This window comes from Lissotriton vulgaris, chromosome 7, assembly GCF_964263255.1.
Source record: "Lissotriton vulgaris chromosome 7, aLisVul1.2, whole genome shotgun sequence".
NCBI lineage: Eukaryota > Metazoa > Chordata > Amphibia > Caudata > Salamandridae > Lissotriton > Lissotriton vulgaris.
In genome coordinates, this window is record NC_141695.1 from 642,761,973 (window position 1) to 642,785,992 (window position 24,020).

General features: G+C 47.0%; 1 protein-coding gene across 2 annotated transcripts in view; it reads right to left on the bottom strand.

Moving 5' to 3' along the window:
- MBTD1 (mbt domain containing 1) overlaps window positions 1-24,020 on the bottom strand; it is a 947,763-nt gene that overhangs the window by 395,590 nt on the left and 528,153 nt on the right. For both annotated transcript variants that reach the window (XM_086930849.1, XM_086930850.1), the window contains exon 14: window positions 15,062-15,296. In XM_086930849.1, coding sequence (XP_086786975.1) covers window positions 15,062-15,296 — 235 coding nt within the window. The remainder of the gene's footprint in view (window positions 1-15,061; window positions 15,297-24,020) is intronic.

Below are 24,020 nucleotides of genomic sequence, written 5' to 3' on the forward strand. Positions count from 1 at the left end.
CGGCCCGAATTATCTTGCATGGGTGCTGTGAGAAGTTGGTCTGGTATATAATGCTCACTAATTCTAGTGATCACTTTGTACCATGCCAAGCAACCCTTATGATGATGGTTGTAATTCAACCTTGTAGACCAGTTATCCTAGTGGTAACGTGGACAAAGCAGTCTTAGGCTAAACTCTGAAAGGCATGTGAAGCCAGCTGTTATACCATACACAACCCCCTTGAATACCAAATGAAAGGGACACCACACAGATATATATTGAAAATATATATTGATTTATTAACTATTAAAATCCCCTGGACTCTTTATGAGCACAGAAGCACAAGCGTTAAATCACAAGACAGTTTAAAATACACAAAAGTTGCACAATATGGATGAGCCCTAGGGGCCACCTAAACCATATACTAAGAAAGTGGTATAAGAGATACCAGGAGGAAAGTGAAGAGGCCTAGGGCCTTGGGAATCGCTGGAGCTATTCGAGACTGGGAATGACTAAGTCGGGAAAGGCCCACGGGACTCGGGTGCAGTGTTCAAAGTGCACGCACTTCTCAATACAAAGTCTATGGTGCGTAAAAAGCACAAAGTTAGAAAGTTAGGAACCTTCCGAGTGACCTACGGAGCTGAAACTTAAAACACAGGCCCTTGGGATGTGTACCAGTGCAGGAGCACCGGCGGAGCTGAGTTACCTCACCCACAGGAAGCGGGTGCACAGGGTCGAAGTTGTGTCGGGTTTCGTCACGCTGGTCGATGGTGCTTGGAGCTGAAGATGCTGCAGGCGGCTCGATGAGAAGAGTTCCGGTGGATCCAAGGGTGGATCTGAAGATGTGAAGACCTGAAAGCAGAGGGGACAGTGTTCAAAGTCACTAGCCAGTGACTACCATGGAACCAGATTGGAACCAGGCGATGTCGGGTGCAAACAGGCGTTGTCGGGTAGCTTCTTTCTGCAGCCACGTGGATACCCGGGGTCGAGGACGTCCAGGAGTCGGTCACGAGCTGTCCCACGTAGGCTTCTCGCTGTTGGCGGTGTCGGCGACCTGATCGGAGCAAACAGGCCTTGGCAAATGCAAGCCACGCAGAAGTTGAAAGATGCTGTTCACTCGGACCAGCAAGGTCAGAGCGGGTGCTCCTTTTCACAGGAGCTTGGGTAGGTCTGGAGCAACCAGACCTGCTGTGTAAATCTTCGGGTTCGTCGCCAAGATGGCCGCTGACCACGTGGCTAGTGGCCGGGATGGCGCGTCGAGTGGCACAATGCAAAAGGGCCCCACGCAGATCGTGGAGATGCTGGGGGGCTGCTCTTCGGTGCAAGGGCTGCTCGGTGGTGGGGGTTCTCAATCCCCAAAGCACAACGTCGAGGATGCCTCAGAAGCTGCGCAGTCAGCTTTTCGAGTGTCTTTCAAGAGGTCCGGTCCCACGTCACTCGGTGCCTCCACGGGTCCCTTCTTTGCAGGGACTGTGGATCGGGCTCTGAGAGGTCTGGGAGTCTGGTTCTTGTCGGGCTCTGGGCTCGGTCTCCGGCGGGAGGCGGCGGCAAAGCAGACGTCGAGTTGCTGGTTGGTACCTGTGTTCACAGGGTGGCCACTCCTAGGCCACAAGGGAGATTCTCTTCAGTCTTCTGTGCAGCAGAATGTCGAAGTCCAGTCTTCTTCTTGTTTAAAGTTGATTTCGGGATGATCTGCTGTGCAATGGCACTGCTCCCTCTCTTATTCCCATCTGAGGGGTGGATCTCCTGCCAGGTCCCTCCCCTATGGGTGGGACCAGGAAGGGGGGTGGTTACACCCCCTCTCCTTTGTCCAGCTCCTCGCCAGGACTGGGGCTGGAAGGCCCCAGAACCGGTTTGGACTGGCCTATGCACGGGGACACCTTGTGTGCCCCGGGCATGTCTGATTCTATTCAGCCCTGTCCTACCCAATGCACAAAATCCTGTCTGGGGTGGTGCTCGCACCTCCCAAGGCAGGAAACCCTTTGTCCAGGCCACCATCTGCCGAGTTTCGGTCAGCAGCAGGAGGCCAGACTTGTGTCTGTGGTGGCAGCGTCCATTTTGTGAAGCTGAGGCTCTGTTTAACTTTAACCGGGGTTAAGGCTACACACATGTCGTGTCCCTCTAGAAGGGTGGAATGCTATCCCCGTCGCCAGAATTGGCGAGGGGATAGTATTCCAATTCGTATGACACCTTACTCGACATGTTTTGATAAAGCCAAACCAAAGATAGCATTTAACCGCGAGGATTATAATGCACTTAAGAGTATATGGTATGGCAATATCCCGGAACAGCTTAGGGAGTTGTTCCCGACAGCTGCAGACAGGCTCAGCTCATGCTAGAGCACCATCTCACATATTTCCAAGCACTCTGCCTCCAGGATTGATGAGGCCTTCCATAGGAGTGGCTGATAGGAACATATGTGTCCAGTTTAGGGTTAGGCACAGACATACTGTACCTAAGTAAGAGGTGATTACACCAACTTACCCCAGCTGAGTGATCAGCCAGTTATGTCAAATATGGAGGCCAGGCCAGGGGTGGCACAATACATGCTGCAGCCCCTGGTAGGCCTTGGCTACACCTATGCCCTGGGTACCTATGGTACACTGTTACAGGGGCCTATAAGGTGAACCAATTCCAATTGTGTTATGCACCTAAGGTACATGGAGTCCATTTTAAGGAGAGAGCAATCAGCCTGGGGCCCTGAATAGCAGGATCCCAGGCTAACTAAGTCAGAAACCAGCTAAACACCAGGCAAAAAGTTTGGGGGTAACCATAGTCAGATATCCACCTTCCTACAGGTGCGATTGCTTTACACATCACCGGTAGCCCAGGTAGTTGCAAATGGTCACATTTCGCCGACTTTCCCACTGGGACGCGGCACTAGACAAGGGTGCCCACTATCGCCCCTTCTCTTTGCACTGGTGCTTGAACCATTAGCAATCCTGCTCAGAGCAACACCACTGTTTCGAGGCATCACCTGGGAGGAAGGTTGGGAGGATAAGGTCTCCTTATATGCAGACGACATGCTGATATACATGGTCGACCCGGACGAGGGGATCCCTGCCTTATTAGCTCTGTGTGACGGGCATGGCAAGGCGTCAGGGTACACCCTGAACTGGTCCAAGTCAATAATATACGTACTCAAGGGCCCGGACCCACTATTACAGGGCGACTGTCCCCTACAGATAGTGACCACCTCCTTTAAATATCTGGGAATTTACATTACTACTGATGCCACAGAGTTTCATACCAAAAACTTACTGCCGCCCCTGGCGCGCCTACGTGCAGACGTCAAATACTGGGCTACGCTGCCGCTAACCCTGCTTGGACGGGCAGCGCTGTTTCAAATGATGGCTCTCCCGAGGTTTCTGTATGTACTTGAGAATTCCCCGTATTTGGTAAGGCCGCAATACTTTAAACAGATCGCTGCACTACTGTCCAGCCTGTTGTGGAGCAACGGCCCAGCTCGAATAGAACATGATAAATTAGTGAAAAGCTGGTATGAAGGGGGGATTGCATTACCCAATCTCAAATTATATTACTGGGCGTCCCAATTTAAAATAATTAATCACTGGATTCACATCCCACGGGAGGACCCCGCATACAAGGCAGACTGGTCGCAGCTGGGGACGGATGGAATGCTCTCAGTGCTGTATAACTACCCACAAGTTAAGACCCTACTTGGTCCGACGTTTCACACGGCGTCGTTATGGCACACCGCACAGTCTCGGATGGGCTGGAAGGGGAAAATCACCAGGTTAACGCCATTATGGGACACTAGAGCACTGGGCAACTTACGGTCCTGCAAGGGATTCGCACAATGGGACGCAATAGGAAATTCGGTGGTAGGGGACCTTTGGGACAAAGATACAGTAGTTGCATTTACACAACTCCAGCAACAATATGGTATGGGCCCCACTGAAACATTCAGATATGTGCAAATCCGACATGCCCTGTTGAAGGCAATTCCACCTGACACCACACTCCCGGAATCGCCCCCACTGGAGGACAGATTACTGACAGACTTTATGGAGCAGAAGGCAACCTCTCTCACATATAAAAAATTGGTAAACAACCTGCCAGACGCCACACAGAAACTGAAAGGGAAATGGGTTGGAGAACTAGGCGACATGGATGATACAGAATGGAATGAGGCGCTGGCATCCCCAAGAGAGGTAGGCATATCGGCCAGGTTCCGATTAGTGCAGCTCAAGATTTTACACCGCACTTATTACACAAGGACACTGCTTCATAAAATACAGAGGGCACCACATCCATACTGCCTCAGGGGATGCGGGGAGGAAGGGACTCTGCTGCACACGCTGTGGGATTGCCCCCGAATGCAGGACGTTTGGAAGCAAATTATGCGCACAGTCTCCCAGGCCCTTGAAATGTTGGTCCTGCCTGAACCCCGTAAATGCCTATTGAACATTTGGGACCCTACTGACCTGGACAGGTACGGCCAGCTATGAGTAACGTTGGCTGTGACAGTGGCCAAGCGAGACATTGCACAGAAGTGGGGTGCACCGGACCTACCTACGGTGGCTGGGTGGATCAGAAATTTGGATCTCCTAATGATTAAAGAAAGGGCGGTGTACGTGCTACGGGCATGCCCCCATAAATGGAATAAAGTGTGGGCACCCTGGAACAAGTATAGGGGAGAACCATGTGATCCCTTACCAGAAGGCGAGGGCTCGGACTCGGAGGAGGACGAGGACTACTAAATGTGGGGTTGCTTGTCGAAATCTGGCGTGTGCCAAAGGGATGTAGGAATGCAAAACTTCTTTAATGTGGTGCTGAAGGTATACATTGGCTGGCAAATGACTGTACAAAGGGCATAATCCGATGATACGTGATGACACTAGTTGGTTTTATGTTTACATGTTACTGAGACTTGAGTTTATCCAGAAGTACAAGGTATACCATTAAGGAGCTGCTCACGAGGTAACGAATGGGACTGTTATGAGAAGGCGACATAAATTGTGTAAGATATTTGCTCCTAATTGTTACATGTCTAAATTAAGGAAACGAGTGCAAAATGTTCTATCCATCTATATCACTGCCAAAAACCAATGGTACACGAATGCGATATACATGTGTATATGTACTTCTTTGTCTTGTTATCCTGACAATAAAGATTTTTCAAAAAAAAAAAAAAACATACTGCATATTAAAAAAAACAATATTTGGCAACCAGAAACATTACAGTGAATATGATCATACTTATACATCATAAATGCAATATGAGAGACATTTAAAAGTCTAACCTTAATGAAAGAGATGTTGAAGAACAGCTTGTCCCACTGCTTGCTGCATCGTCCTGCGACGCAGACTGTAAGCAGTAGTGCTTCATGAACGTGTGGACATTCTTCCATGTCGCAGCACGACAAATATTCTCCAATGTGACCCCAGCAAATAAGCCTGTAGAAGCCGACATAGTTCTGGTGGAATGTGCTTTGACCTTTCTGTGCAAAGGTTGTTGGATTTATCATGGCAAAATTATATGACAGAAGACAGCCATCTGGCTACCGTTGCTTTTGTCACGGCTTGTCCTAATGTGGCTTGACCATAAGCAACCAACAACTGATTAGATAGTCTAATATCCTTAGTCTTTTAAAGGTAAAACTTCAAGCAACGTTTTACGTCAAGAGTGCAAAGCCTTTTCCGCCGGTGTAACTGGATCCGGGAAGAAGGCGTTCAGCTTTACAGGTTGGTTTAGATGGAATTGAGACGGTACTTTAGGAATGAATTTTGGATTTGTTAGTAACGTGACGTAATCTTTAGTGAAATGTAGAAAAGGTTCTGAAATTGTGAAAGCCTGGATTTCAGTAACCCTCCGCGCTGAAGTGAGAGCTAATAAAAGGGCCACCTTCCAGGTTAAGAACTTGAGCTCGGCCTTATGAATTGGCCTCCTGATTAATTGAGATAAAACTGTATTGAGATCCCATTCTGAAGGTGGAGGTCGAATTGGAGGAAAAGTTTGAAAAAGCCTTTTTAAAAATTGTTTGATAAGTGACGAAGAACAGAGTGATGGTCTGTTAGGACTCTTTCTGAATCTAAAAATCGCAGCGAGATGGACTTTGATAGATGAGAATACTAGACCTGCTTTAGCTAGAGATAGTAAGTACGGAAGGATATCCTCTGGTAGAGCCTGGAGTGGATGAACATTATTTGTTTCACACCAATGGCAAAAACGCTTCCATTTAAAGCGATATGTCTTGATAGTACTTTGAGCACGGGCTTCAGATAGAATATCTCTACAGTCCTGAGACATTTTGAGATCCTTAAATTCTAAGAAGTCAGGAGCCAGGCGTGCAAGTGAAGCGATTAGGGATTCGGGTGTAGAATCTGACCTCTCTCTCGTCAGCATTGTGAGTGTTGGTGTTAGACGAACAGGACGCTGTTGTGACAACAGGAATAACTCTTGGAACCAATACTGCCTCGGCCAGCGAGGAGCAATTAGGATGAGACTGCAATGGTCCCTCTTAATTTTTTGCAGAACCCTCGGTGTTAATGGTATCGGGGGAAAAGCGTACGCATAAATCCCGGACCATCGCATGGATCCCCGTTGAGGAAATCTCCTGGCGTAATAAAGGGATTTGCTGTTCTGTTGTGTTGCAAACAGATCTCGGGTTGGCGTGCCCCACATCCGGAAGATCCTCTTCACGTGTTCTTGTTCCAACTGCCACTCGTGACATCCTGTGAGAGATCTGCTGAGGTTGTCGGCCAGAGAATTCTGAATTCACTTGACATGCTCTGCTCCGAGGGTTATGCCATGTTTTATAACCCACTCCCACAATTCCTGCGATAGGGAGAGAGACCTCGTTCCTACCTGCTTGTTGATGTAATACATGCTGGTGGTATTGTCCGTACGCAGCAGCGAGGAGTGCGCGACTCTCGGAAGGAATGCCTGCAGAGAAAGAAAGATGGCTCGTAGTTCGAGACTGTTGATATGCTTCTGTTGATAATGTTAAGATCGTCCTTGAATGTGAAGGTCTTGGAGATGTCCTCCCCAACCTTGCATGGAGCATCCGTGGTCAGGACAAACTCTGGGGAAGTGGTCAGGAACGTGAGATCCGGAGATAGACTGCTTCTTTTTGAGTGAAGAGCATGTATTATTCGTGAGGTCACCTTTATGGAATCGTCGAATGACCCTCTGGCCTGTTGCCATTGTCGGTGCAGCTCTACCTACAGAGCTCTCATCCTGAGCCTTGCAAGTGGGACTAGCCTGATCGCTGAAGAGCACATCCCTAGAAGAGAAGCGAATGTTCAGACAGAAACTGACTTTCTTCTTGAAATTAACTTTGCCAGGCTTTGTAACTTGTTCTGACGATCTTCTGACAAGAACGCCTAGCACTGTTTGGTGTCTAGTGTTGCTCCTAGAAAAGTTAGAACCTGGAGGGGTTGCAACTGTGACTTGTTTGCGTTGAGAGCGAGTCCCAGATTTGAGAATAGATGAAGGCAACTTTTGACAGCCTGTCTCATAGCCTGCTTTGATGGTCCTTTGAGCAGCCAGTCGTCGAGGTATGGTAAGACTTGAATACCCCGAGACCTCAGAGTGGCAGAGACTGGACCTAGGCATTTTGTGAATATTCTTGGCGCCGATTTCAGTCCAAACGGAAGCACCTTGAATTGAAAGTGGGCCCAGCCACTGTGAATCATAGGTATTTGCGATGTTTGGGATGTATAGGGATTTGGAAGTAAGCGTCTTCCAAGTCCAGAGAAGCCATAAAGTCCCCTACGTTGAGACAGCTCAACACATCTGCCAGCGTCACCATTCGAAAACTCTGCTTCTTCAGAAACTTATTGAGTTTGAGCAAGTCGAGAATCGGGCGCCACTCTCCCGATTGTTTCCTTATGAGAAAGAAACGAGAGTAGAATCCTTTCCCTTTTTGCAAGACTGGAACTTTTTCTATTGCATTCTTGCGGAACATGTTTAAAGCTTCTCTGAACAGTGAGTGAAGACGAGGGGAAGGGGGACCCTTGGGCGGGGTCGCAGGTGGCTTCTTTAAGAACTCTAGGGTGTGACCTCCTTGAACAAGGTCGAGGACCCACTGATCTAATGTGATATGCTGCCACTGTTGGAAAAAGGCTGAGATCTTTGCGCCCACAGGGAGGGGAGAAGGTTTGACTGGCGTCCGGCATAGCTCATGGTCTTTTATTTGAGTCACAGCCTTTATTGTTTGACCGTCGTCGTCCGCCCTGATGAGAGAAATTGCATGAAGATGATTGCCTGTAAGAGGACTGGTAATAAGGCTGCTTATATTGAGCTTGGTATTGCCTGTTTTGTTGATTGTGGTAATTTCCTCTATAGGAAAAACCACGACCTCTTGATCCCCTGAAAGATCCTCTTTTATACTGCAGGGTACCCAGCAATTTCGCAGTGTCCGTATCCGTCTTGATGGTCAGCAAGGCGTCATCTAAATGCTTACCAAATAGTGAGTCGCCATCGTAAGCCATGTCCAGTATTTTAGTCTGTACCTCAGGTCTAAAAGAGGTTGCTTTGAGCCATCCCTGGCGTCTGAGAACAGCAGCCCCCGCTAGATGCCGAGAATTAGTATTAGAAATGCCTAAGCCGCAGTCAATAATTTCCGATGCCACCCGTTCCCCTTCAAGCACTATTCTCCGTGCGTCCTGCTGGCGATTATCAGGTATAAGGTCTAAGAACTCAGATAACTGACCACATCTGACTGTCATAACGTGCTAAGATTGCCAGAGAGATTGCTGCCTTGGTGGATGATGCTGTGAACACAGGGGTTTTGTCCTACGGGGCCAGGCTGGACACTCTATACCTGAAAAAAGACAAGTGCCTGGTCTCGAATTTAAGTGCTGTTCTTTAATTTTCAGCAACTAAGCTTTTAAATCAATTATAAAGCTTGTGTTTGTTTTCACATCTTTACATTGTTAAACATCATTCATTGATTGCAAAACGAGGTTTCAACACAACCTTTACCCAAACATCTTTAACTTAATATGAAAACATGCCAGAAATATTTTCTAAAAAATGAAACATTTGTTACGTACCTAACAAAGCCTAGGGTGGTATATAATCCTAAGTAGCTAAAGGAACAGGCATACAGGATTATTGTTCATTTTCACTGGTGTACCCATGAATTTATTAATTGTTTTTGTACATATGAATACAATGTAATTTGCACGTAATATTCAATTGCACGTAACAAATGTTTCATTTTTTAGAAAATATTTCTGGCATGTTTTCATATTAAGTTAAAGATGTTTGGGTAAAGGTTGTGTTGAGACCTTGTTGATGTTTAACAATGTAAAGATGTGAAAACAAACACAAGCTTTATAATTGATTTAAAAGCTTAGTTGCTGAAAATTAAAGAACAGCACTTAAATTCGAGACCAGGCACTTGGTGGATGATGCAGCATTGGTGGAAAATGTTTTGCCTATCAAATGCAATCGTCTACCCTTTATCTAGTGGAGTTGAGATTGAGGTGGATGGATTCTTTGACCCCTGCTGTGCAGCCTGCGAAATTACAGAGTCCGGACGCAGGTGTCCCACAAGGCAAGATGGAGTGTCTGGCGGTGCTCGATATGTCTTTTCAATTAGAGGAAGGACCGCAGGTATAGAGGCAGGTGTCTTTATTATCTTAAGACCTTCCTGCCAAATAAAATCTACGATCGGTATTGCTCTGGTGATTCTTTTATAACCTTCTTTGAAGTCGTGAAGAAAACAATCATATTGTTTGATAGTAACTGGAAGTTCGAACCGTGTTGCAGCCCGGTGCATAATGTTATAAAGCCGCCAATATCCTCAGGTGGTGAATCAGAGGGTTGCGGCATCGGAGGCGAAGGCATGGGGATTATATATTCATCCCAAGGTTCCCCAGGTTCATTATCATTAGGCAATTCACCTTCCTCTATTTTATCCTCATCTGATGATGAAGTATCCTGACCCCCTTGCGGTATAGCTTCTACAGGGTGTCTCGTGAAATAGGATCTTCTATTTGTGGCGTAGGTGTAACCTCCGGCATGGTAGGTAACATTGGAGTAGTCGGTATAGGTGGAAACCTCTGCCAATAATCAGCCAACATGGCCTACAAATCTTAGATCAGAGAAGGAGAAAGATGACTTGTTTCTTCCGAACGTGGAACCTTATGTGACTGTCTATGATAGGGCGTAGACAAGTCTTCTTGATAAGAATGTTCCTGGAAGTCTTCCTCTTCACCTCTTCTTGACATTTTATTTGCAACTCTGACGGATGGCGTGCAATCCCTAAAGGGCCTTATTCCTCCCAGTTATCTTCATCAGATTCATCTTCCTCTACATATGTCTCCAAGATATGTGATGATAACAACGGAGATACATTAGTATAGTCTTGTATGTGGTACGAAATTAGGTGAACTAACAGGCGACGCTTGAGATACTTGTGGAATCGCTGACCAAGTTCTCGCAGGTGGACTTCTGGTCATTAAGGGACTCTTCGTCGACAGGGGCGTCTTGACCAAAGGTGTAATAGACAACTGAGCCGTTGACAATGATGTTGTCGATGGAATCTTCGTTGACGGGCTCATCATCAACGGGGTTGTCTTCGACTGGCTCGTCCTGGACGGGCTCTTCGTTGATGGGACTGCCGTCGACGGGCACGTCGTCGACGATATCTTTGACGTCGACGGGCTCTTCGTCGTCGATGACTTAGACGTCGACAGGGTTTTCGTCGATGATGACTTTGTAGATGAAGGAACCATCGAAGGGATTGACGTCGAGATGGGAGTGACAGAATAGGATTCCTTAGTCCCAGAAGACTTTGTTGTAGTAGAAATTTTTGAAGACACAATAGGAGAGGTTATAGCTCTTGTAGAGACTGTAGATGAAGTACTTGAAGTAGAAGAGGTCACAGAAACTGTGTGAGAAGACACCAGAGAAAGTCTTGATCTGGGCTTTACTGACTGTTTTAGTAGCTGAAAATTTGGAAGACTCTGAAGGCGGAGATAAAGGTGATCCAGAAGGAGGAGAAGATGACCCCCCTTGTGTGTTCTGAAGCTCTATGAGATGATTTTTGATGTTTCCTCCACTCAGGAGAAGAGCTGTCCCTGGATCTGGCTCTTTTGGTGGAAGTAGAGGCTCTGTCCTCCTCATCTGTAGAAGATGATTTAAGACATTAAATAACCCTTGCCTCCCTGTCCCTAATGGTTTGATAGGGAAGGTTTGACAAATCCTACAATCCTTAACAAAATGGTTAGGATGTAGACAGTAGATGCAGTCTTTATGCTGATCATCTACATGGACCCTCTTTTTATCACAGGTCCTGCAAGCTTTGAAGAGAGCTTTCTTTTCAGACATCCTGAAGAGAAAAAGAAGAAACTGAGTAGGCACTCAGGGAGATTCCCTTCCACATGATGTGTGGTGAAAACTTGAGGAGAACTGCCTCTGCTGGGAAGGTTCTAGAGGGTGCTGGTATCTGATTGGTTGGAACTATTTTTCGGTTCTTTTCATACTATGAGGTAGATTGGCTACTAAGCTTTGGGCCTTTTGGGCCTATCGTCTTGTCAGCCTACTACAGTTTCTTACTAAGGCACTGCTTTTGTATGTATTATTACCGTGGGCCTCCCGCCTCGTAGACGGGGAATGATTCAGGCATGTGAATCTATGAAAGATACCCAAATACTGGATAAGCAAAAGTTATTAAATTTTGTGAAGTGTCATACGTCCAGAAAACCTTCAGCACTCCATTCTGTGAAGTCATATGTCCAGAAACCTTCAGCATCTGACGATATGAACTTTTCCTTCAAATAAGAGGAACAACCCGGTCATTGGTGTTATAAAGAAGAAGGTTTTTTACCTTGGTTAATGATATTTCTAGTGTATAGTATATCTTTCCACTAAATTCCCCTTTAGAAATTCATTCAGGCAACACAATGGACCAGAAAACCTTGCCCCAGTATTTCCTCTCCAGCGCAGCCAGGTGGTGCCACGTGACTCATGTCAGAGCATCATCCTTTGCCCCGCCCCGCCCCCAACCTCCACCCCCACCCCAAATGTGACATTTTCGGAATTTGTATGGAACTGTCTGGCGTGCTGGAAACAGTTTTACATTTCTTTTACAAGCACAATTGAGGCATGCGAAAAACAATTGAGACTGTTTTACTTCAATACCACAATACAACAATAACAGCATGAATATCACAGCATAACTCCAGAACTTATCAAAATAGCACTGATGCCGAAATAAAGGAGAGAGGGCAGTGAGGATTCTGCAAGAAGAAATAATTTCCACATGAAATATCATAAGCAAAGACAAGTAACATTTAATTCTGATGGATACTTCTTCCCACAGATTCCTCACCTCATGAATGAGTCCCAAAACAATAGGCACATCAAGGTGGGATTGAGTAGTGTGGATTAACCAAAGAAGGAATGCAATATTGCCCTGGAAAAGTACTTGTCACTGCATGTCTAAGTGTAAGACAGTAATCTTTACTAAATGTATGCAAAGCAGACCAAGGGTCTGCCCGAAAAATATCAGCCACCAGGATACCCTTGTAAGAGCAATAGAAGCTGCCATGGCCCTTGTGTTGTGTGAAAGTCTATCAGCCAGAGGGTCTTACTTGCTCAAGATGAAATATGTCACTGTGCAAAGGCTAACCCAACGTGGGATAGTACACTTGGTCACAGCTTTGCCTTTCATAGCTTCAGCAAAGGCCAGAGAGAGATCATAGTCCACGCTGTCCTGTCTTGTACTGTCAAAGTATGCCTAGAGTCTCTAGGAAAGTGCCCCTTTTTGCATAGTTTCCCCCACTTTTTTGCCAAACTATTGATGTACTTTGACTGAGTGTGCCCTGGGTTCCTGCCAACCAGGTACCCACGACCTATGTTCTTTCCCTAAATTGTAATGTTGCAAAACCCAGTTGGCAACTCTCTGGTCACATGCAAGTCCCTTGTAAAAGGTACCATAGGTACCACGGGCACTGTGACCAGGGAAGGTCTCTAAGTACTTATTGTGCCACCCTTAGAGGCCCTGTACATTCACACAAACACATACACACTGCCATTGCAGGCTGAGTGTTTTGGTGCAGAACAAAGTGAAGAGTCGACATGGCACACATCCTTCTATGTGCACCATGCATACAAACCACTGCCCTGGCATAGGTAAGCCATTCCTCTAGCTGGGTACACTATACAAGTGGTGAGAGTATAGGTGAATGAACCATGTACCCCTACCTTGTCTTAGCCAATTCTTAGACATTGCAAGTGCATTAATGCCATTAAGATTATATGGTACTGGGAGTTTATCATTACATACTCCACAGAACCACAATCGCTTTACTGAAAACTTGGAAATTTGGTATCAGACTCTTCACCACACTGATACCAGTGTGGGAGTTAATGGAAAATGCACTCATAGGGCATTTTAGAGATGCCCCTGAAAAACGACCTAACACTAGTATCCTGGCTGAGTGGCTGCTCGCCAGCTGCCACCACCAAACAGGTTTCTGGACCCCTGGGTCGAGAGCCTGCTGCTCTCGGGGGACTGAAACAATAAAAATTCTGGGACAAGGTGCCAAGCCTCCTCGCCCAGGATGGGCAGGGTCAGTGAAAGGGAAGCTTGAAAGGCTTGCCACCTTTATGAGCTACCCCCGCCATTTTCAGTTCCCAGCAACTGGCCCTCACTGGTTCTGACCTCCACTTTGGGTGAGAGAATCGGTGGGAAAACCAAGTTAGGAGGAGAGGTGTGTTCACCTTTGCCAACACCACTCCTGAGGTGGGGGAGGCAAGGTAAAGCACAACCCTCAATCCCCGCCATCTTGCAATGCAAGGGACAAGCCAACCAGAGTCAGGCATACGCTCCCCCTCCCACTGGATGGTGGAATAATAGGGGGTGTACCCACCCCAAAGAAAGTACCCATTTGTCTCGATCTGTACCTACCTGTAACGCCCCTAAATTTAGTATTTAGGGGCGACCCTGAACCTGGCCTCCTCAGACAAGAAGAAACAAGGAGGACCGAAGAGCCGTGCTGATTAAAAGGAGGAGGAGAATACCAATTGTCTTGGCCCCAGCCCTAGCGGCCTGTCCCGACCTCGACCTGCTCTAGTAAAATTCCAGCATGTCCTGTAGCCAGCCGCCCCCAAGAACCCGAAGGACCTGCCCTGCCTTCCCAAACTCTGTCCCGGTGGGCACCGAATGTGCTCCCCCACAGACTCTGGCTCCAGCCAAATCAATCAATCAGAACACTTGTAAAGCACACTACTTACCCGTGAGGGTCTCATGGCGCAGGGGGGGTGGGGGAGGGGGGGATTGCTGCTACTGCTCGAATAGCCAGGTCTTGAGGAGTCTTCCGAAGGTTAGTAGGTCCTGGGTCTGCATTAGGAGAATGGGGAGGGTGTTCCAGGTTTTTGCGGCGAGGTGGGAGAACGATCTGGCGCTGGAGGTTGCTCTTCAGATGCGGGGCACTGTGGCGAGGTCGGCGGAGCTGGTGGGGGGCCGGACGGGGAAGAGCGTTGAAGAGTGCGCTTGGGAGAGCAAGCGAGAGAAAAGCCAGATGGCGCATGATCGAGCGATGTGAGGAATGCACGTTACTGTGCGCGTAACAGCACGCTCTAGGCCACCCAAAAAGCTGTAGTCATGCGCTGGCTCATGCGAGACCTAAAAAGTCCAATAAGTATCTGTTGTTCAATATACTTTCTGCAGAGTCTATGGTTTAAGAATGGGAAAAATAAAACCCTCCATCTTTTTATTAGCTTACAGAGAAGGTCTACTCAACCTTTAGAGCATATCGGCCCACACCTTAAACTATACTGATTTTAAACCATTATGTTTAGAATAAAAGGAAACAACCTTTATGAACACAATTTTTGCTATGCCATACGTTCCTTTCTCATTCCCCCTCTATATTTCCTTCTTCTTACTTTCATTGTTTCCAGATGGTACAATTAACTCATAGCTTAATATTTGTGCTGTCCTCATGCAAGGGAATTGAATATGGCAGCAATTGATAGAATTTATGTTTATGTAAAACTCCTTCATTTTCATTTGCCTTCATGGATTCGTGATAACAACAATAACTGGTATTCAATGTTTTCTATGAGGACAATGTTTGCCCATGAATATCAACTTGCCTTGTGGAGCAGGGGGTTGTAACTGGTAGCCTGTTAAATGACACCAGCCTACAGGATACAGGTCAGGGGATTCACAGTCTACCCACTGATCATATTCATCTTCCCATCCATCAAAATGGATTCTTAGCAGGCGATGGATGATGCGTGTTACTGTAGCCACACACACCAGTCGGGGTTCCATAAGATCAACAGCTTCCAGTTTCATTCCGACACGAAACCCATGATTTGGAACATCCTATAATGAAAAAATAATAAAGTAAACAAACAGGTTTGCCCAGAACAGAAAAAAATATTATCAATTTAAACGTAAAATCAGTTAAGTTGCATTGTGCTGATAAAGCAGAATTTGACCTTTGCACTGCAGTAATAGACATATGAACTTGTTTTATTAGCAAACTAGTTACAAATACCAAGTGTTAATGGGCCAGATATATTTTCACTGGTATCCAAACAAGTTACTTAGCTTCAGTAATACGCTTTCTGGCGGATACTCTATCGAGTCGCGGATTCCTCCGCTTGTGAATACCCCCACATGCCAGACGGGACCCAGAGCCATTTCAGAACACTTCTCCCGCACGCCGGTATGTGGCGTCATGTGGCTCTGCGACGGTTTCACCATTCCCCACATGCGAAACCCCCGGAATCACATATTATCGCCACCTCTGCGTGCTGACATCAGTTTCTTTCTCTGTCCACGCCATCGGACACAGAGCTTAACAAGTGATCTGATATGACAGTGTGCAAATTCCTGATTTGGGATATTTTTACATGGAAAACAGATTATTTCACAGAACAGGGAGGTGGCAGGACGGTGAGGGATAAATAGTTAGAGTATCCACCAGCATGAGAGTTACCAAAGGTGAGTAACTAGTTCTTCTGAAGGATACTTCTAACCGCAGATTCCTCATCTTGTGAATAGATGCAAAAGCTGTACCTCTCAAGGTAGTAGGTCTGTGGAATGGCTCAGAACAAAAAGCCCTGTAGTACCGAAGGAGTGAAATGGCCCTCCCACCGGACGTGGTTATCAAGGCAATGGTGCTTCATGAATGTGTGTACTGACACCTATATCACAGCCTGACATAAGCCCAGAACAGGCTCTCCACGAAGCAATGCATTGGCAGCAGCTTTGGCTCCTGACGAATGAAACACTCCCAGTCTCTCTGGAGGCTGCTTCTTGGCCATAACGTGGTAGACCTTAATACAGAGGACTAACTGATATGGCCCTTTTTCTGCACTGCATTGCATTTGAAGGCCTTAAAGAACCCCAGAAAGAGCAGATTGTCCACCCTGTGTCCCTTTACATGATCGATGTAAAAGCTAAAGGCTCTATGTGCAAAGAATGTTGGAAAAATGAGGGATTGTCAGACATGCAAGGCAGTCACAACCGTAAGCATTTAACAAGTGCCAGGAGGGTGAGCAAACGGCAAGCTTCATCATCTAACCCTCCTTACCTGACCATGTTCCCCGATAAGTTGGTGCTTTGCACAAGGGCCTCTTTCTTCCCGAAAGTGGTAACACCATTTCATGTGGAGCAATCTGTAACCTTGCCCACTTTCTACACTACTCCTCACCCCTCTAAAGAAGAGGAGCAACTTCACTGTCTGGCTCCAAAATTATCATTGTATTTCTACCATGGCTGTATTAAAGAGTTCTGGGTAGTTGACCACATCTTCGTGGGGTACGCTTGATCATAGAAAGGTTGTGCGGTGCAGAAGTGGACTGTCTCGCAATGGGTCATCCTCTGCATCAAAATTTGCTACGCTCTGGCCAAAACGTAGCCTTCTGAAGGCTTAAGCGCTCATTCCACCAGAGCTAAGGCTGCTAACACAGAGTTGCAACGTGGAGTTCCAGTCCTCAACATTTGTCAGGCAGAAACATTGGCATCCCTGCACATGTTTACCCAGCACTACTGCCTAGACAGTCAAGTCCACAAGAATAGCCTTTTTGGCTGCACTGTCCTGGAGGACTTGCTGGATGGTTTTGCATGGGTATCTATTCAAAGGTTAGGAATCTGTGGCTAGATGTATGTATTAGATGGACAAGTTACTTACCTTCAGTAACGCCTTATCTGGTAGAGACATGATCTGGGCGCAGATTCCTTAATGAGTCAGCCATTCTTCCCGCACTGCAAACAGGTTTTTAGGGTCAGGGCTGTTTCCTTTAAGGGCCCTAGTTGCACACCAACGTCAGTGCACTTCATGGCTTTGTGCCTCTAGTGTGGAAGTCGTGATGCAGACGACGCAGACGATGTGACACGAAACCAACCGATGCCACCTACTGGCGCAAATGTGTATTGCTCTTAGAAATATCTTCCAGATCCTGTCTGACGCCTGGGAAATTCAAAGGTAAGGAATCTGTGGCTAGATCATGTCTCTACCAGGTAAGGCATTACAACGCCTGGGAAATTCAAAGGTAAGGAATCTGTGGCTAGATCATGTCTCTACCAGGTAAGGCATTACAGAAGGTAAGTAACTTGTCCATTACTGCACATCTCAGGACTGCACTGATTCCACATTCCAAATGGAATTTTCACTCATGATACTTTTTGAAAATCCAGCAGTGTCATCTGTGCAGCCACTGAGCAAACCATCTTGCACTACCGGAGGAAGGCGGACACTGAAACGTCGTAGTGGAAATATATTTTATTCTTTGGTGAGTCCATCTGTTTTAGTCATTTCTGTCATGGATATATTTTATTTATTTCTGACTCATTGTAGCCTTTGGGATCCAGATTTTTGCCCTGGTTGGCTATTGTTTTCTTGTGATCCTTTATCTTCTAGTATGTATATATAGTTGATAATGTCCGTTAAACACATTATTTAAAAAAAAACAAAAGCACTGAAATGTACCAGTTATAAGTAACTATAACTTGCGCCGTGTAGTAACTAGCTTTGAGCATACAACTCCGATAGTATTAAAAAAATATATGGTAGGCTCTCCAGAGGTCATTAATGTTGCTGGGCAGTTGCTGCGCTCCCAGCAGCCCTCCGCATTAAAAACAATAATATTGGTGCCCTTCTAGGGGCACCACCAGGGTCCCTTGCATGCCATTATGGGGCGTTCATTGCCGGAGTATTAAATAATAAATCATTCTCCTACTGCTTATTTGTGACTCCTTTTTTGGTTGGTGCCCCCAAGTTTGTAAAATGTATGCTTATAGGTTGGTCGCTGTGTAGTGAGCTCCATGGCCCTTGCAGTCCCTGCCTGCTCCCCAGCCAGCACCCATACAAGGTGCTGGCGAAAGCCAGCTTTTCTTTTAGTTTTTTTTAATGAGTGTCCCATGCCCACCTGGAGCACTCACAACATGTGCCTGTGTTGGAAGCCACAAGGCCCCAGCCTTCTCCCCAGCCAGCACCCATTGGTGGGAGCCAGCTCTTTGACTTTGCTCCTGCTTGCACAGAGCACCATTATTCTGTGCTTCTACCCAGGCGGGAGCAGAGTTGTGTTTCCTGCACAGGAGAGTGCAGGCAGTGAATGCCTGCATTCTCCTAGGCAGTAAATAGCAATGCCCTGCTGATGGGGTCCCTGTGGGTCGATCTATTGCTCGAGGGTGATTATGCCCCCATCCTGGGACTCCCTCTAGCTTGGGGAAGGGGGCCAGATGCCATCCTCCCCTAAATGATAAAGTTGGCCCTGAGGAGTATGGGGTACCTCAATGAGACTCAGGGAGGTAGGCTACATGATCCCCTCCACTAATTATGACAATCAGCCGTGCAGGGGGGGGGTTCTCCAAGTCACAAAGCTTGGAGAGGGAGCTGCACACACCCCTGCCCTATAAAAAAGTAAAGGCGATGACCTGCCCCAGGCCCTGGTCCACCTCAGACAAAGGGCTCATATTCAAAAAGCATTGGAGGCCACAAGTCCTCTGTGGTTTCACATTGCATTGGAGTCTAAACCTTCAATATTGCTGCGGGTGTTTCATGTTTTGAATCTGATACTTTCAGCTCAGGCATCCCTGTCGAGTTACCTTGTGACTGGTGCCTCCATCTTTCAGTGTCGTCTTCTATCTCCTTTCTTGTTGAACCTCAATTACTTCCTTGAGTTCCTGTTCTGTTCCTTGCGCCTCTCCTGTGTCCTCGAGTGTGTCCTCAAGTGCTTCCTCCTCTTCACTGAACAACCCCAAGTATCTTCGAGAGTCCAGTTTCTACTGAGGGATGACCATGCGGTAATGTGACAACCTCTGTTTCTGCTGGGTGTGTGCCGTGCATTCCTTCAAACTGAGGTCCTTCTGGAGGCAAAGACTGCACAAATCATGCATGTACTTCTGTGCATACTTATGGTGTCACTTCTGACAAAATCTAAAATAAGTGTGCTCCATGCCACTCTGCCATTCCCTGATTGATGTGGAGTCGATGTGCATCAGTTTCTCACTAATGTGTTTTTTCAGTGCTTTTCGGTGTTTTCTCCTATCCAGCGGCGATTGTTGTGATCCTTGTTCTGCTAGCCATTTTCTATTGACTTTTCAATAAAAATCAACTTCTGAAAAGCAGATACTCTTTTTTTGGACCTTGGATCTGACTCCTTTGCTTCAAGACCCAACAAAGGAAAATAGAATCTGAAAATGGTGACTACTTCGAAGATTTTCCGTTGCACTGCATGAAATCAAACCTGCCAACTTGGGAACAAAATTGGCTGTGTGAGAAGGGAGAGTGGCCTTGGAGGGTGTGGGGCTTTATGCCAAAAACTTTCCAGGATGGCCTTCTGCCCTGTCCTCTGTCCCTAATGACCTCCACCTTCCACTAAAAAAAACAAGCATTAAAAATGCAATAGGTCTCGCCTTTCATTAAGTTAAAGCCATTTGCTTTGCTATACAATACCATTAGCAAAGCAAATGGCTTTAATTTAATTAAAGGCGAGACATATTGAATTTTCAATGCTTGTTTTCTTAGCTGGGCTAAAGAACGGTGATGGATTAAACCCAGATCTTTGACTGGGTGTGAGTGTTTGATTGATTCAGATGCTCCGTCCATCACCACCCCCTTTTGTACCGCTTTTGGCCGCCATAAGTGTGGCAGGGTATGCTCAGACGTGAGTCCCTTGCTCACTTTGCCACTGGATTCGAGCAAGCCGGGCTGAAGACGGCTGGAATGCCAGAAACCGGTCCTCGGAAGCTTGTTTCCAGTCCAGGGAAGACATGGCTTGGCAGTTCGGGCTGGACTGTTCCCATGAGGCACAGGGTCAGACTGATTTGCATATAGCCATGTCTGAACTGGGGTGGCAGAGTGGGCTAAAGAACGGTGATGGATTAAACCCAGATCTTTTGACTGGGTGTGAGTGTTTGATTGATTCAGATGCTCCGTCCATCACCACCCCCTTTTGTACCGCTTTTGGCCGCCATAAGTGTGGCAGGGTATGCTCGGACGCGAGTCCCTTGCTCACTTTGCCACTGGATTCAAGCAAGCCTGGCTGAAGATGGCTGGAATGCCAGAAACCGGTCCTCGGAAGCTTGTTTCCGGTCCAGGGAAGACCTGGCTTGGCATTTCGGGCTGGACTGTTCCCATGAGGCACAGGGTCAGACTGATTTGCATATAGCCATGTCTGAACTGGGGTGGCAGAGTGGGCTAAAGAACGGTGATTGATTAAACCCAGATCTTTTGACTGGGTGTGAGTGTTTGATTGATTCAGATGCTCCGTCCATCACCACCCCCTTTTGTACTGTTTTCTTATCTACGCACAGAGTTTAGCCGGCACTTTTCTATTTTGAGACGGACAGTGGATTCACTTCTCAAGAGAGACTTAATACTTTTAATTGGAGAGTACAGGCACTTCTCAGAAACAAGTAGGCACTGTGATACAGATTACCGGTACTTCTATTTTTCCATCTGAAGCTTCTCCCACACACGGTGTACATTATAAAAAGTGCGGTTCATGCTAAACACAAGACGTGAGCTGGAGGGGGAAGGGCGAGGGGGTAAGAGAAACCCCTTTGCCATCGTACCAGCCTGTGTGAGAAGCTGGACAACACCTCTTATTGGAGATGAGTAAGTATTTCCAGTGGTTGCTGCTGTGTCAGCTGAAGGCCAAAAGGAGAAGTCGGAGAGTTTGTGGACCCAGCTTATGGCATGTGACCAGGGTGGGTGTCAGCAGAGAGCGGAAGGGTGTCAAGAGGGACTCAGACGTGACCCATCAGGAAGGACGGGCTGAGACACTGGGACGCTCTGCTGAAAGTTATGACCTGATTAACCTCATGGAGGGGTAGAGAGAAGGAACACAATGTTATTCCAAGATCCGCCAGCAGGGGGCTTGAGGCAGAGGGCCCCAACTATTGACTGTTATCCGACAATCTACCAGGACAATGCAAACCGCAGCAGGTACAAAAATGAAAACTTGAAAAATCTCCTGAGAAAGAAAGGCAGGAAAAAACCTTACATAGAATTAGACCAATTGAAACCCAGACAGAAAGCAGATTGGATGAAACGCAGAAATCCTAGACAGGAAATAGATAGAATACTTCCCAAACTAAGGTTAACATGCCTATCCAGGTTACCAAGGATACAACATTCCAGTAGCCCCACTTCTTTCTAGCTAGATTTACATGATATAAAAATATCACACACATACCTATCAGAACACAGCCTCCTGTCGAATCACCTTTTAAAAAAAATGTATTAAAAGATTTTTTATTAAGTTATAAGTCAGGGCAGACATACATACACCAAAATACACTATCGTCTGTATCCCTATCAGAATTATAAAGCACTAAAATATGTTCACACTTTCATATGTCATAAAAACAATCCCATACATACAACTCCGTCCCCCCACCACCCACGACTTTACAGCCCTATTACATGGAAACAGTGTCTGCAACAATTTCTGGTGGATCACAGATGTATCCCCTAAACGTATTCCATGCCCCCCACACTTTCCCCACTTTTGAGGACATCCGCGGTGAATAAAGACCGCCTTTTCCGCCACCATCGCTCCATCCATATCTTTACACCATTTTTGGAGCGTAGGCAGTGCGACCGACCCCCACAACATAGCAATATTACGTTTCGCCATCATCATCCCAAGCATAGCCCAATCCTGTCCTTGGTGGGTGAGGTCATTCGGTTCCCACACTTTTAGCAGACAGCGCCTCACCTCTGGTATGATCGAGATTTCTAGTGTCTGGGAAATAGCACGCATTATTTTGACCCAGTATTCCGCAATGCAGGGACATTCCCAGATGGTGTGATAAAATGTGCCTTCCTCCCCACAACTGCGTAGGCAGTATTTGTGTGATGCCGTTCCTATTACATGGAGCGTTGTCCTAGTGTAATATGTGCGGTGCAGCACTTTGAGCTGAACCAGTCGGAGCCTAGATGGTATCACTGTCTCATAGGGAGAGGACAGAGCTACCTGCCATTCAGAGTCCTCAAAGTCGCCCACTTCCCGGGACCAGGTCTGTCTCAGCTTGGATGTTGGGTCTGGTAAGTTGTTGACTAGCTTACGGTACGTCAAGGACGTCACCCTGTTCGTCATGTGTTCCGTCAGAAGTCTATCTTCCAACGGTATGGCCTCTTGTAGGGAAGTACCCGGAGGTATGACTGTTTGGAGTGCATGTCTGATTTGGAAATATCTAAATTTCTCCATCTGCGGCATACCGTACTGTGTTTTCAGATGTAGAAAATCGACGACTGCCCCCCTTTTCCAAAGATCTCCCACCACAGAAAGACCAATATTGTCCCAGTTTTGGAACCCTTTACTCCTGCAGAGGCAGCCCAGCTGTTGGGAGTCCCACAGTGGTGTCATTTGCGTGATCGTCCCCGCACACTGTAAGCAGGCATGTGCTTGGTACCAGATATGTATTGTGTGTGCTGTAGGGCCAAACAGTTCCGGAGACCTACGGCGCCTATATAGATTCGCCATCAGTCCTCTCTCTTCCAAGCTTTGCCTGTCTGCATAGTACACCGGTTCGTCCTGTGGGGCACGTAACCAATGGTTGATTATTTTAAGGTGCGCAGCCCAGTAGTACAGCTGCATGTTCGGAAGTGCTATCTCTCCGTCGTACCAGCTGCGCACCAATTTGTCTTGTGCGATCCGTGCTGGCTTGCTTCCCGATAATAAACTGGAGACTTCTGCTGCTATGGCCCTGAAGTAGGCTTGTGGGGCCAAGAACGGTGTGTTTTCAAGAACATAGAGAAAACGTGGAAGCGCCATCATTTTATAAAGGGCGCCTGCCCCAACAGTGTGAGGGGGAGACCACGCCACACCACCAAATCACGTTTAAAGCGGTCTAGCGGGGGCGGAAATTTTTTCGTGTAAAACTCAGTGAAGTCAGAAGTTGCATAAATGCCCAGATATTTAAAGGCTTCATCAGTGACTCGCAGTGGACAGTCCGCAAGCAGCAGCGGTGGTGGTCCAACCAGCATGTAAAGAACGGATTTGGACCAGTTTATCATGAAACCGGATACCCTCCCAAATTTCTCGGATACATTCAATAGCTCCAGGATGGATTTTCTAGGGGAGGTTAGGTATAGCAATACGTCTTCCGCATACAGAGATATGCGATCCTCCCAAGCATCAGTGCAGCAGAGTCCTCTAATACAGGGCTCCCATCGAAGACAAGCCTCGAGCGGCTCTAATATTAACGTGAAGAACAGGGGAGACAGTGGGCATCCCTGCCGCCTACCCCTCGCAAGCGGGAAGTCTCTTGAAATGTGCCCATTGGCCACTACATGCGCCACTGGATTGTTGTAAAGCAAATGGATCCAAGCACAACATTTGGGGCCGAATCCCAAGTGCTGCAGTGCTGCGAACAAATAAGGCCACTCCACCGTATCGAACGCCAAGTGAGTCCTGAATGTAAGATCGCCTAGCCAGCACTGCGTGCAGCCGCCGTAAATTAAGTGCCATATTGTGGTGAGGCATGAATCCGGACTGATCAGGACTTATCAGGGACGAGAGATGGGGGTTCAGCCGCAACGCCAATATCTTGGCCAGAATCTTTGGGTCGGAGTTAATCAGGGAAATT